This window comes from Anomaloglossus baeobatrachus, chromosome 3 (genome assembly GCF_048569485.1).
Source record: "Anomaloglossus baeobatrachus isolate aAnoBae1 chromosome 3, aAnoBae1.hap1, whole genome shotgun sequence".
NCBI lineage: Eukaryota > Metazoa > Chordata > Amphibia > Anura > Aromobatidae > Anomaloglossus > Anomaloglossus baeobatrachus.
Window position 1 is genome coordinate 679781862 of NC_134355.1, and position 13494 is coordinate 679795355.

General features: G+C 53.8%; 1 protein-coding gene across 3 annotated transcripts in view; it reads left to right on the forward strand.

The window, feature by feature from the left end:
- The first annotated feature begins 2436 nt into the window (after positions 1–2436).
- Positions 2437–13494, forward strand: part of EFR3B (EFR3 homolog B) — a 98882-nt gene continuing 87824 nt past the window's right edge. For 2 of the 3 annotated variants that reach the window (XM_075341288.1, XM_075341289.1), the window contains exon 1: positions 2437–2530. In XM_075341288.1, the coding sequence (XP_075197403.1) occupies positions 2524–2530 (7 nt within the window). In that variant the 5' untranslated portion in view covers positions 2437–2523. Of the gene's footprint in view, positions 2531–8869; positions 8967–13494 lie in introns of those variants that run through there. The other variant, XM_075341290.1, reaches the window with a different exon arrangement.

Here is a 13494-nt window from a genome sequence, read left to right on the forward strand (position 1 = left end):
GAGATGTCTCCTGTGGCTGCAGTGGGGTCAGTGGAGGAGGTGTGAGGTCCAGTGATGCCTCCTGTGGCTGCAGTGGGGTCAGTGGAGGAGGTGTGAGGTCCAGAGATGCCTCCTATGGCTGCAGTGGGGTCAGTGGAGGAGGTGTGAGGTCCAGAGATGCCTCCTGTGGCTGCAGTGGGGTCAGTGGAGGAGGTGTGAGGTCCAGAGATGCCTCCTGTGGCTGCAGTGGGGTCAGTGGAGGAGGTGTGAGGTCCAGAGATGCCTCCTGTGGGTGCAGTGGAGGAGGTGTGAGGTCCAGAGATGCCTCCTATGGCTGCAGTGGGGTCAGTGGAGGAGGTGTGAGGTCCAGAGATGTCTCCTGTGGGTGCAGTGAGGTCAGTGGAGGAGGTGTGAGGTCCAGGGATGTCTCCTGTGGGTGCAGTGGGGTCAGTGGAGGAGGTGTGAGGTCCAGTGATGTCTCCTATGGGTGCAGTGGGGTCAGTGGAGGAGGTGTGAGGTCCAGAGATGTCTCCTATGGCTGCAGTGAGGTCAGTGGAGGAGTTGTGAGGTCCAGAGATGCCTCCTATGGCTGCAGTGAGGTCAGTGGAGGAGGTGTGAGGTCCAGAGATGTCTCCTGTGGGTGCAGTGGGGTCAGTGGAGGAGGTGTGAGGTCCAGGGATGTCTCCTGTGGGTGCAGTGAGGTCAGTGGAGGAGTTGTGAGGTCCAGGGATGTCTTCTGTGGGTGCAGTGAGGTCAGTGGAGGAGGTGTGAGGTCCAGGGATGTCTCCTGTGGGTGCAGTGAGGTCAGTGGAGGAGGTGTGAGGTCCAGGGATGTCTCCTGTGGGTGCAGTGAGGTCAGTGGAGGAGTTGTGAGGTCCAGGGATGTCTTCTGTGGGTGTAGTGGGGACAGTGGAGGAGTTGTGAGGTCCAGTGATGTCTCCTATGGGTGCAGTGGGGTCAGTGGAGGAGGTGTGAGGTCCAGAGATGTCTCCTATGGCTGCAGTGAGGTCAGTGGAGGAGTTGTGAGGTCCAGAGATGCCTCCTATGGCTGCAGTGAGGTCAGTGGAGGAGGTGTGAGGTCCAGAGATGTCTCCTGTGGGTGCAGTGGGGTCAGTGGAGGAGGTGTGAGGTCCAGTGATGTCTCCTATGGGTGCAGTGGGGTCAGTGGAGGAGGTGTGAGGTCCAGGGATGTCTCCTGTGGGTGCAGTGAGGTCAGTGGAGGAGGTGTGAGGTCCAGGGATGTCTCCTGTGGGTGCAGTGAGGTCAGTGGAGGAGTTGTGAGGTCCAGGGATGTCTTCTGTGGGTGCAGTGAGGTCAGTGGAGGAGGTGTGAGGTCCAGGGATGTCTCCTGTGGGTGCAGTGAGGTCAGTGGAGGAGGTGTGAGGTCCAGGGATGTCTCCTGTGGGTGCAGTGAGGTCAGTGGAGGAGGTGTGAGGTCCAGAGATGTCTCCTGTGGGTGCAGTGGGGTCAGTGGAGGAGGTGTGAGGTCCAGGGATGTCTCCTGTGGGTGCAGTGAGGTCAGTGGAGGAGGTGTGAGGTCCAGAGATGTCTCCTGTGGGTGCAGTGGGGTCAGTGGAGGAGGTGTGAGGTCCAGGGATGTCTCCTGTGGGTGCAGTGAGGTCAGTGGAGGAGGTGTGAGGTCCAGGGATGTCTTCTGTGGGTGTAGTGGGGACAGTGGAGGAGTTGTGAGGTCCAGGGATGTCTCCTGTGGCTGCAGTGGGGTCAGTGGAGGAGGTGTGAGGTCCAGAGATGCCTCCTGTGGGTGCAGTGGGGTCAGTGGAGGAGGTGTGAGGTCCAGGGATGTCTCCTGTGGGTGCAGTGGGGTCAGTGGAGGAGGTGTGAGGTCCAGGGATGTCTTCTGTGGGTGTAGTGGGGACAGTGGAGGAGTTGTGAGGTCCAGGGATGTCTCCTGTGGCTGCAGTGGGGTCAGTGGAGGAGGTGTGAGGTCCAGAGATGTCTCCTGTGGGTGTAGTGGGGACAGTGGAGGAGTTGTGAGGTCCAGGGATGTCTCCTGTGGCTGCAGTGGGGTCAGTGGAGGAGGTGTGAGGTCCAGAGATGCCTCCTGTGGGTGCAGTGGGGTCAGTGGAGGAGGTGTGAGGTCCAGGGATGTCTCCTGTGGGTGCAGTGGGGTCAGTGGAGGAGGTGTGAGGTCCAGGGATGTCTTCTGTGGGTGTAGTGGGGACAGTGGAGGAGTTGTGAGGTCCAGGGATGTCTCCTGTGGCTGCAGTGGGGACAGTGGAGGAGTTGTGAGGTCAGGCAGCGCCCCTGTGGCAGACTGTGCACGGGTATGGTCTGCGGCCCCCTGTGAGGTGGGGCAGCGCCTCCTGCAGGAGGAGGGGGACACTGCTGCCAGTACAGGGGACGGGGGGGGCCTGGAGAGCAGGATCTGATGCATGATGGGAGGGGAGATATTTACATAGAGCCGCCCCCTCCCCGGGGACAGGAGCTGAATGAGCCGCTCCAGCCCCTCCATTCATTCCCAGCCCCCTCCCTGCTGCCGAGCCGAGGAGGAGACACCGACCGCAGCACCGGCACAAAGCAGCGATGTATGGTAAGCCCGGCCACAGCCGTGTACTGCCCGACACCCCCACATCATACAGCCGTGTACTGCCCGCACCCCCAATACACTGCCCGACACCCCCAACACAGGACACCCCCACATCACACAGCCTGTACTGCCCGACACCTCCAATACACAGCCTGCACTGCCCGACACAGGACACCCCACATCACACAGCCTGCACTGCCAGACACCCCCACATCATACAGCCGTGTACTGCCCGCACCCCCAATACACTGCCCGACACCCCCAACACAGGACACCCCACATCACACAGCCGTGTACTGCCCGACACCCCCAACACAGGACACCCCACATCACACAGCCTGCACTGCCCGACACCCCCAACACAGGACACCCCACATCACACAGCCTGCACTGCCCGACACCCCCAACACAGGACACCCCACATCATACAGCCATGTACTGCCCGACACCCCCACATCATACAGCCGTGCACTGTCCGACACCCCAATACACTGCCTGCACTGCCCGACACCCACAACACAAGACACCCCACATCACACAGCCTGTACTGCCCGACACCCCCAATACACAGCCTGCAATGCCCGACACCCCCAATACACAGCCTGCACTGCCCGACACCCCCAATACAGGAACCCCCACATCATACAGCCATGTACTGCCAGATATCCCCAATATACTGCCAGACACCCCCACTACAGGACACCCCCACACCCATCTCATACAGCCCTGCACTGCCCGACACCCCAATACAGGACACCTCACATCACACAGCCATGTACTGCCAGACACCCCCAATACAGGAACCCCCACATCACACTGCCTGCACTGCCAGACACCCCAATACAGGAACCCCCACATCACACTGCCTGCACTGCCCGACACCCCAATACAGGAACCCCCACATCACACTGCCTGCACTGCCCGACACCCCAATACAGGAACCCCCACATCACACTGCCTGCACTGCCCGACACCCCAATACAGGAACCCCCACATCACACTGCCTGCACTGCCCGACACCCCAATACAGGAACCCCCACATCACACTGCCTGCACTGCCCGACACCCTCAATACAGGAACCCCCACATCACACTGCCTGCACTGCCCGACACCCCAATACAGGAACCCCCACATCACACTGCCTGCACTGCCCGACACCCTCAATACAGGAACCCCCACATCACACAGCCTGCACTGCCCGACACCCTCAATACAGGAACCCCCACATCACACAGCCATGTACTGCCCGACACCCCAATACAGGAACCCCCACATCACACAGCCATGTACTGCCCGACACCCCAATACAGGAACCCCCACATCACACTGCCTGCACTGTCCGACACCCCAATACATGAACCCCCACATCACACTGCCATGTACTGCCCGACACCCCCAATACAGGAACCCCCACATCACACTGCCATGTACTGCCCGACACCCCAATACAGGACACCTCACATCACAGCCTGCACTGCCTGACACCCCAATACAGGAACCCCCACATCACACTGCCTGCACTGCCCGACACCCCCAATACAGGAACCCCCACATCACACAGCCATGTATTGCGTTTCACCTGTACTGAGCAAGACCCCCCCACACACACTGCATGTCCCCCTCCACTCTATACACCTGCACCCCACACTGTGTGCCCCCCCCATCCTGTGCTGTAAAACCTCCTCGCTGTACGGCCCCCCCATGTTGTAGCGCTGCACTGTATTGCAGGACACTTAATATTTCCAGGCATGACAGCGAGGCCCATCTCTGAATAATTCCAGCCCCGCGCCCCTGTAGACCCCCTCTGCGCCCCTGTAGACCCCCTCTGCGCCCCTGTAGACCCCTCCGCACTGCAGGTCCCCCCTGTGCTGTGTGACACAGGAGTAATACATGACTACTTTCACAGTGACACCCCCACACTGCACAGACCCCAGTACACTGCACGGCCCCCTCCTCCCGTCAGCAGTGTGTGACCTGTCCCCTCCTGTCTCTGTATATTGCCAGGTTTGGGGGTCTCTGGGGGGTCAGCAGCTGCTCAGGGTCTGGTGTCGGTGTGATGTGCCTCCTCTTCAGCCTGTCCCCGGTATGTTGCGGTGCAGCCAGCGCTGCTGTAGTGTCGCTCTCTCCCCGGTATGTTGCGGTGCAGCCAGCGCTGCTGTAGTGTCGCTCTCTCCCCGGTATGTTGCGGTGCAGCCAGCGCTGCTGTAGTGTCGCTCTCTCCCCGGTATGTTGCGGTGCAGCCAGCGCTGCTGTAGTGTCGCTCTCTCCCCGGTATGTTGCGGTGCAGCCAGCGCTGCTGTAGTGTCGCTCTCTCCCCGGTATGTGGCGGTGCAGCCAGTGCTGGGGCTGCTGTAGTGTCGCTCCAGATGCGTTATTCTGGACTGTGCAGGGATTAGGATTGAGATTACTACGTATTGTGGCAGTGATTGAGGCGTCGGCAGCGCACATCACTCGTCACTCGCCTCCTCGTACTGGCACATAGATGTAGCAGAGCTGAGGCTGTCATGTGCTGCTATACTAATGTCATCTGTGGTCTTACATAGGACTGCTGGATTCTAAAATACAATTCCAGCAGGTGAGGGATAATCTGAGCCTCCAGGATCCTTTACATTGTGACCACTGACAACCCGTGATCCAGTGATGAGTCCTGACAACCATCTTTGTCTCCTTGGCTGCCATGATCCTCTCTGGAGACTGGGATCTATAAGGGAATGTTTTGTAGTGCAGAGAGCTCTGCCGCCTGTGTTCTGCGCCTCTGCCGCCTGTGTCCCCGCGCCTCTGCACTGCGCCTCTGCTGAGCAAAATGAGCTCCTCACCATCTATCTCTAAAATATTCTTATAGCCTATAATATTCAGCCTGTGCTTCTTTGCCCCACCCCTGAGGATCTCATTTTCTTGACCTATGGTTCATATAATATAGGTTTTAGTTTCTTATATACAGACTGTATGTGACTCGCCCATCCCAGGGCCTTAGGTGACTCTGTGTCGGGCCGGACTAGTCCGGGGTAGTCAGCGGTGGCGGGGCCCGACTCCGAGACCCTGGTGGAGTCAGTTAATGATGTCGCGATATTGGGGTGAAGATAGTGTTAAAGTTTATATAAGATTCGTGACGCCACCTGTGGTAATGTGCAGCTCTTTAGGGCCGCAGCTGCTGGAAGGACCCTCCGGGGCTGATGTTATAGCAGCTGAGGTGTTTCTTGCTCTCCACAAGTAGAGTGGGTACCCCGGGGCAACCTTTGGTGCTTTGTAGGTTCTATGGTGTTGTGTTCTGTAGTAGGAGTGCGGATAAAGCAGACGACACAGGGCTTGCAGTTTAGGTCTTTTACTCACTGTTTCTGAGTCCAGGCGCTAGCAAACCGGTTGCCCACAGTATGCTGGGATCCACTGTCCAGTGCCTCCGCCGATCCCGGGTAGTTCAGAGGTCAATACCGGTGCACCCCTCCGGTGTCTCTTTCCTGACTGACTTCCTAGCCTTGACCGTTGTAGCTGTGCTGGTCTCGGCCTCCACCACAGGGCCTGAACAAAGGGGTCTGACCGCAGTTATATCTTGCCCCCTTCACAGGGGATCTGTGGCAGGTTGTGGCCCTGGGCGCTTGCAGCCACCTCGGGCCTTCGGTGTTACTTTTGAGGAATTGTCTTTCGTCCCTCTGTCTGGGGACCGTCCCTGGATGCAGCCAGATCCCTCCACCTTATCTTCCAGTGGAACAGGCCACAAGCCAATATGCCCTTCCGTGGCCCTGGGATCCCTTCTTCTCGGTGTCACCTGGGCCTAACTGGACCCCAGGATCTCCACCAGGAACCTCTTTCTGTCACTTTCTCTTCAGACTTTAGTCCTTTACTCTCCTGAGGTAACTACCTCCCTCTCACACTCTCTCCTGAGGTAACCACCTCCCTCTCACACTCTCCTGAGGTAACCACCTCCCTCTCACACTCTCCTGAGGTAACTACCTCCCTCTCACACTCTCCTGAGGTAACTACCTCCCTCTCACACTCTCCTGAGGTAACTACCTCCCTCTCACACTCTCCTGAGGTAACTACCTCCCTCTCACACTCTCCTGAGGTAACTACCTCCCTCTCACACTCTCCTGAGGTAACTACCTCCCTCTCACACTCTCCTGAGGTAACTACCTCCCTCTCACACTCTCCTGAGGTAACTACCTCCCTCTCACACTCTCCTGAGGTAACGACCTCCCTCTCACACTCTCCTGAGGTAACGACCTCCCTCTCACACTCTCCTGAGGTAACTACCTCCCTCTCACACTCTCCTGAGGTAACTACCTCCCTCTCACACTCTCCTGAGGTAACCACCTCCCTCTCACACTCTCCTGAGGTAACCACCTCCCTCTCCTTCTCTCTCTGTCAGACTGTCTGAGGTAAAACTGGAACTGACTGGTTCCTATCTGTCACTTCTGACTCCTCCCACACTCCCTCTGGCTAGGCCCCTCCCACACCATTGGGACAGATGGATGGGACTTACGGCCCCATGAATACATCTATGGGGGTGGCTGCCACTATCCCTGACCCAGTGTATGCCTACCAATTGGTGTGTGCAAGTTTAGTCTGTGGACCGGCATATGACCCCATTCTTACCCAGGATGGGACATCACACCTCTGGCTGAGGTGCAATATCTCTGTGGGGACGGAAGCCTCGGGGGCGCCACATACGACTGTAGGAAGACACAAAGGAGAGGGGGCACTGTGGCAAAAAAAACCAAACAGGTCCCCATCCTTCTGCTGCTTCCCTCACCCCAACTCCAATCCATATGAAGTGTGACTGGACCCGCCCCCGAGGAGCCTTTAAGCTCATTTTTAGTTACTTATAGACAGCGCAGAATGTGGTGAGGGGGCTCTTTAAAGATGTGGCCGTCTCCAAGAGCTGGCACTCTCTCCAATACTTGTTTGTCTCAGAAGGTGTCATTTTCTTATGGCCCAAGAGCTTATAATCTAATTTTTAGCTACTTGTATTGTATGATCCCCCAGCCAGAGGAATACGGGGGGGGGATACAGCCTCTATGGTGAGTGCCACTTACATGGGAGTTTCCTGAAGTTTTGAGCTTCCAGATTTAGGAATAAAACTCTAGACAGACAGCGATGACTGGCACCAGCAGAGAGAGGGGGGAGGGGGGGGGGGGGACGTTTGACCATTGATTACAATGGAAGAGTTATTATCATGACTTATGACAGTATGAGGCATGCCAGCCGGGGCCGCTGCCAACATCCCACTATCACAATGGGCCATCTATACTGGGTGCACTGGTGACAGGGACCTCTGGAGTATGACCCTGTCCTGTGCTCAGCGGAGGGGGGGGGGCGTGTGAACAATGACCGGCCGTGCAGAGAAACAGGAATCGTGATGTTTTGTCATCGGGGATTATGGGGAAGTAACGAGGCTTTACTAATACATGAGGGAAATTCCAGAAATGGCAGCAACGGATGCAGCGTTACCCAAGGTGCTCACCGAGGTAGACTCAGGATCAGTAATGTATGTACACAGTGACTGCACCAGCAGAATAGTGAGTACAGCTCTGGGGTATAATGCAGGAGGTAACTCAGGATCAGTAATGTATGTGTGTCGCCCTGGGCAAGCCAGGGGTCACAGGTCACAACACCACCACACCCCACACTCCAGGTAGGCACATCACAGCTAACCAGAAATCCTTGTTGCCTTCCTCCAGAGGCTGATGATTCACACCAGGGGGTGGGCCAGGCGGTTGGCTCCGCCCACCAAGGAGATCACAGCTCTGGAGGCGGGAAGTACCAGGCAGTCTAGTCAGGGAGGAGGAAGTGGAAGGAGTGGAGGAGTAGCCCAGGCAGGGCTTGAGTAAACAACAGAGAAGTGAAAGTGGAGGAAAGAAGAGTAGTAAAGGAGGAAAGCAAGAAGTGGTGACAGAGCAGAGAGTGTGCAAAGCCTGAAGGGTCCAGCTTTGTGTAGGGCCAGAACAGCAAGGTCAGCGACGGCGGTGACTGTCTGGAGGGGGACCGTTTGGAAGTTCCTGGAAGGACCCCGTTGGCTGTGTGCCCGGTGGTCTGGAGCAGTGTTCCGAAGGACAGTCAGCACCAGGGCAGGGGCCTCTCGGACCCCGGCAAGGCTAGGAGTCGCCAAATTTGCCGAATCCGTCAGTGAAGGGGACGTAGATCCCCCAACAACCAAGTCCCGATTGACGGCAACAGCCCAACCTGAAGCAGAGAGACACCGCCACCGCCAAGGCACCAGTTTCTCAGGGCCAGCGCCTGCGGGCAAAGTGTAGAGCTCCTCCGGCCCAGATTGCAGCCGGGGAGCGGGTAACCGGAGGGAATCCACCGCTACCATCAGTCAAACTTAGGTGCAAGGAAGAGGGACATCACAGTCACCTACCGGGAAAGCAAAGCAGCCGTCCGTGGGACCGTCTTATCAGCCGTTTGGTTTACCGTACAAACTGTGTCCACGTCTCAGGCTGAGTGAGTACCACAGTGCCGCAAGGCACAGCGCTGCCCCCGCGTCCCTGCGCCCACCAGGCCCTGCACCTCCCATCTCATCACTGGGCCCCGGGATCACCAACCCCTACCCACGGAGGGGCAACACAACACCTGGCTGCTCCCCTTCACCATCCCCGGGATCCCCACTCAGAGCAGCGGTGGTGCTACACATCACCACAACCGTGGGTGGCGTCACGAACTATAACAATCCCCCACACCCAACAACAATCCCCTTTCACTCACGGGCGAGGAGTGTCGCTCGAGGAACCCCGGGATCCGGCCCACAGCTCGAGCCACCACTGAGCAGCTGCCGGACCCGAGCAGAAGGGGTGAGCGTAGTGTGCCGACACCCTCCTCCCCGCCCGCGACATATGTACACAGTGACTGCACCAGCAGAATAGTGAGTGCAGCTCTGGAGTATAATACAGGAGGTAACTCAGGATCAGTAATGTATGTACACAGTGACTGCACCAGCAGAATAGTGAGTACAGCTCTGGGGTATAATGCAGGAGGTAACTCAGGATCAGTAATGTATGTACACAGTGACTGCACCAGCAGAATAGTGAGTGCAGCTCTGGAGTATAATACAGGAGGTAACTCAGGATCAGTAATGTAATTTACACAGTGACTGCACCAGCAGAATAGTGAGTACAGCTCTGGGGTATAATGCAGGAGGTAACTCAGGATCAGTAATGTAATGTAATGTATGTACACAGTGACTGTACCAGCAGAATAGTGAGTGCAGCTCTGGAGTATAATACAGGGGGTAACTCAGGATCAGTAATGTAATGTATGTACACAGTGACTGCACCAGCAGAATAGTGAGTGCAGCTCTGGAGTATAATACAGGGGGTAACTCAGGATCAGTAATGTAATGTACACAGTGACTGCACCAGCAGAATAGTGAGTGCAGCTCTGGAGTATAATACAGGAGGTAACTCAGGATCAGTAATGTAATGTATGTACACAGTGACTGCACCAGCAGAATAGTGAGTGCAGCTCTGGAGTATAATACAGGAGGTAACTCAGGATCAGTAATGTAATGTATGTACACAGTGACTGCACCAGCAGAATAGTGAGTGCAGCTCTGGAGTATAATACAGGAGGTAACTCAGGATCAGTAATGTAATGTATATACACAGTGACTGCACCAGCAGAATAGTGAGTGCAGCTCTGGAGTATAATACAGGAGGTAACTCAGGATCAGTAATGTAATGTATGTACACAGGGACTGCACCAGCAGAATAGTGAGTGCAGCTCTGGAGTATAATACAGGAGGTAACTCAGGATCAGTAATGTAATGTATATACACAGTGACTGCACCAGCAGAATAGTGAGTGCAGCTCTGGAGTATAATACAGGAGGTAACTCAGGATCAGTAATGTATGTACACAGTGGCTCACTTTCTATGTTTCTTTATTGTATATAAATGTGTGGATCAGCAGTGAATATAAGGGGTTAACACTGAGGATTGTTGTGGTTTACATTGAAGATCAGATTGTACAAAACCTATCATGTGTGAGATGAATGGAGCCTGGATTTCTTCTAGTAATTATTGACCAGCCGCCATTTCTGGGGTTATACATTAGCGTGGGACGGCTGATATATTGCTGTGATGACCCTCACTAGATCTGATCCTGGGAGGTGGATCTGCCTGGCTACACATTGATGCCTTTTCTGCTCTGTATAGTAACAATGCAGATTATATATATATATATATATATATATATATATATATATATATATATATATATATATATATATATATATATATATATATATATATATATATATATATATATATATATAATTTTTTTTTTCTCCCTGTAGATCTCACATTTTGAGGGACCACAGGTTCTCTATGGGGTTCAGAGCAGGTGAACAAGGGGGCCATGTCATTATTTTTCATCTATTAGACCTTTACTGGCCAGCCACGCTGTGGAGTAGTTGGATGCATGTGATGGAGCATTGTCCTGCATGAAAATCATGTTTTTCTTGAACGATACAGACTTCTCCCTGTACCACTGCTTGAAGAAGTTGAAGTTGTCTTCCAGAAGCTGGCAGTAGGTCTGGGAGTTGCGCTTCACTCCATCCTCAACCCAAAAAGGTCCCACAAGTTGATCTTTGCTGATCCCAGCCCATACCAGTGCCCACCTCCACCTTGCTGGCGTCTGAGTCGGAGTGGAGCTCTCTGCCCTTTACTGATCCAGCCTCTGGCCCATCCATCTGCCCATCAAGAGTCACTCTCATTTCATCAGTCCATAAAACCTTTGCAAAATCAGTCTTAAGATATTTCTTGGCCCAGTCTTGAGGTTTTATCTTATGTTTCTTGTTCAGAGGTGGCCGTTTTTCAGCCTTCCTTACCTTGGCCATGTACCTGAGTACGGCACACCTTGTGCTTTTTGATACTCCAGTAACGTTGCGGCTCTGAAATATGGCCAAACTGGTGGCACATGGCATCTTGGCAGCTTCACGCTTGATTTTCCTCAATTCATGGGCAGTTATTTTGTGCCTTTTTTGCCCAGCACGCTGCTTGCGACCCTGTTGGCTATTTGCCATGAAACGCTTGATTGTTCAGTGATCACACTTCAAAAGTTTGGCAATTTCAAGACTGCTGCGTCCCTCTGCAAGACATCTCACAATATGGACTTTTCAGAGCCCGTCAAATCTCTCTTCTGACCCATTTTCCAAAGGAAAGGAAGTTGCCTAATAATTGCGCACCCCTTATATAGGGTGTTATGTCATTACACCGCACCCCTCCTCATTATAGAGGTGCACATCACCTGAGTTACTTCATTGGTAGTTGGCTCTCAGCCTATACAGCTTGGAGTAGGACGACATGTATAAAAAGCATCATGTGATCAAAACACTCATTTGCCTAATAATTCTGCACACGGTGTATAGGGGGATGTGGGGCGGTTGGCTGTAGAGGTGGAGGAAGCCATGAATAATCCATCTCCGGTGATTGTGGTGTTGGCGGCGGTCATTGAATTGACGGAGCAATAAAGCGTCTATGTCCTCTGCAGCCCGTGCACCGCGAGCGAATATCATTCTGCGGAAAAGTCTAATTGATGATTAAACCAAAGTTTAACAGCCGTGCGCTCGAAACGCGTCTGTGTGCGGCAGAAGCATGGACATGGAGATTGTGTGTATGTGTATATGTATATGTGTATATGTGTGTGTGTGTGTTACTGAAATCGGACTCTGAAGCAGGATCATTTCCCTTTTCACCTGAGTGATGCAGGAAATCCGTCCTAAGGGACCACAAGTCCCAGCATTTACTGCCAGCCACAAACAGTCTGTTAATTTTCAGTGTGGAGCTCGTGTACTGCATTCACAGGGTTAATACATCAGAGTATCTGGCAGCAAATAATTCAGATACCAAGTCTGTACCCGAGAGTGTGTGGGCTGCCGGCCTGTCATCATCTACTGGGGACATAGCTGCCAGGGACAGAGCATTGCTGAGCCATGTATCTAATTCCCTCCTGTGTGATACTGTCTGCTGAGCCGTGTATCTAATCCTCTCCTGTGTGATACTGTCTGCAGAGCTCTGTATCTAATCCTCTCCTGTGTGATACTGGCTGCAGAGCTCTGTATCTAATCCTCTCCTGTGTGATACTGTCTGCTGAGCTGTGTATCTAATCCTCTCCTGTGTGATACTGTCTGCTGAGCCGTGTATCTAATCCTCTCGTGTGATACTGTCTGCTGAGCCATGTATCTAATTCCCTCCTGTGTGATACTGTCTGCTGAGCCGTGTATCTAATCCTCTCCTGTGTGATACTGTCTGCAGAGCTCTGTATCTAATCCTCTCCTGTGTGATACTGGCTGCAGAGCTCTGTATCTAATCCTCTCCTGTGTGATACTGTCTGCTGAGCTGTGTATCTCATCCTCTCCTGTGTGATACTGTCTGCTGAGCTGTGTATCTCATCCTCTCCTGTGTGATACGGTCTGCTGAGCTGTGTATCTCATCCTCTCCTGTGTGATACTGTCTGCTGAGCTGTGTATCTAATCCTGTCCTGTGTGATACTGTCTGCTGAGCTGTGTATCTCATCCTCTCCTGTGTGATACTGGCTGCAGAGCTCTGTATCTAATCCTCTCCTGTGTGATACTGTCTGCTGAGCTGTGTATCTAATCCTCTCCTGTGTGATACTGTCTGCTGAGCCGTGTATCTAATCCTCTCGTGTGATACTGTCTGCTGAGCCATGTATCTAATTCCCTCCTGTGTGATACTGTCTGCTGAGCCGTGTATCTAATCCTCTCCTGTGTGATACTGTCTGCAGAGCTCTGTATCTAATCCTCTCCTGTGTGATACTGGCTGCAGAGCTCTGTATCTAATCCTCTCCTGTGTGATACTGTCTGCTGAGCTGTGTATCTCATCCTCTCCTGTGTGATACTGTCTGCTGAGCTGTGTATCTCATCCTCTCCTGTGTGATACGGTCTGCTGAGCTGTGTATCTCATCCTCTCCTGTGTGATACTGTCTGCTGAGCTGTGTATCTAATCCTGTCCTGT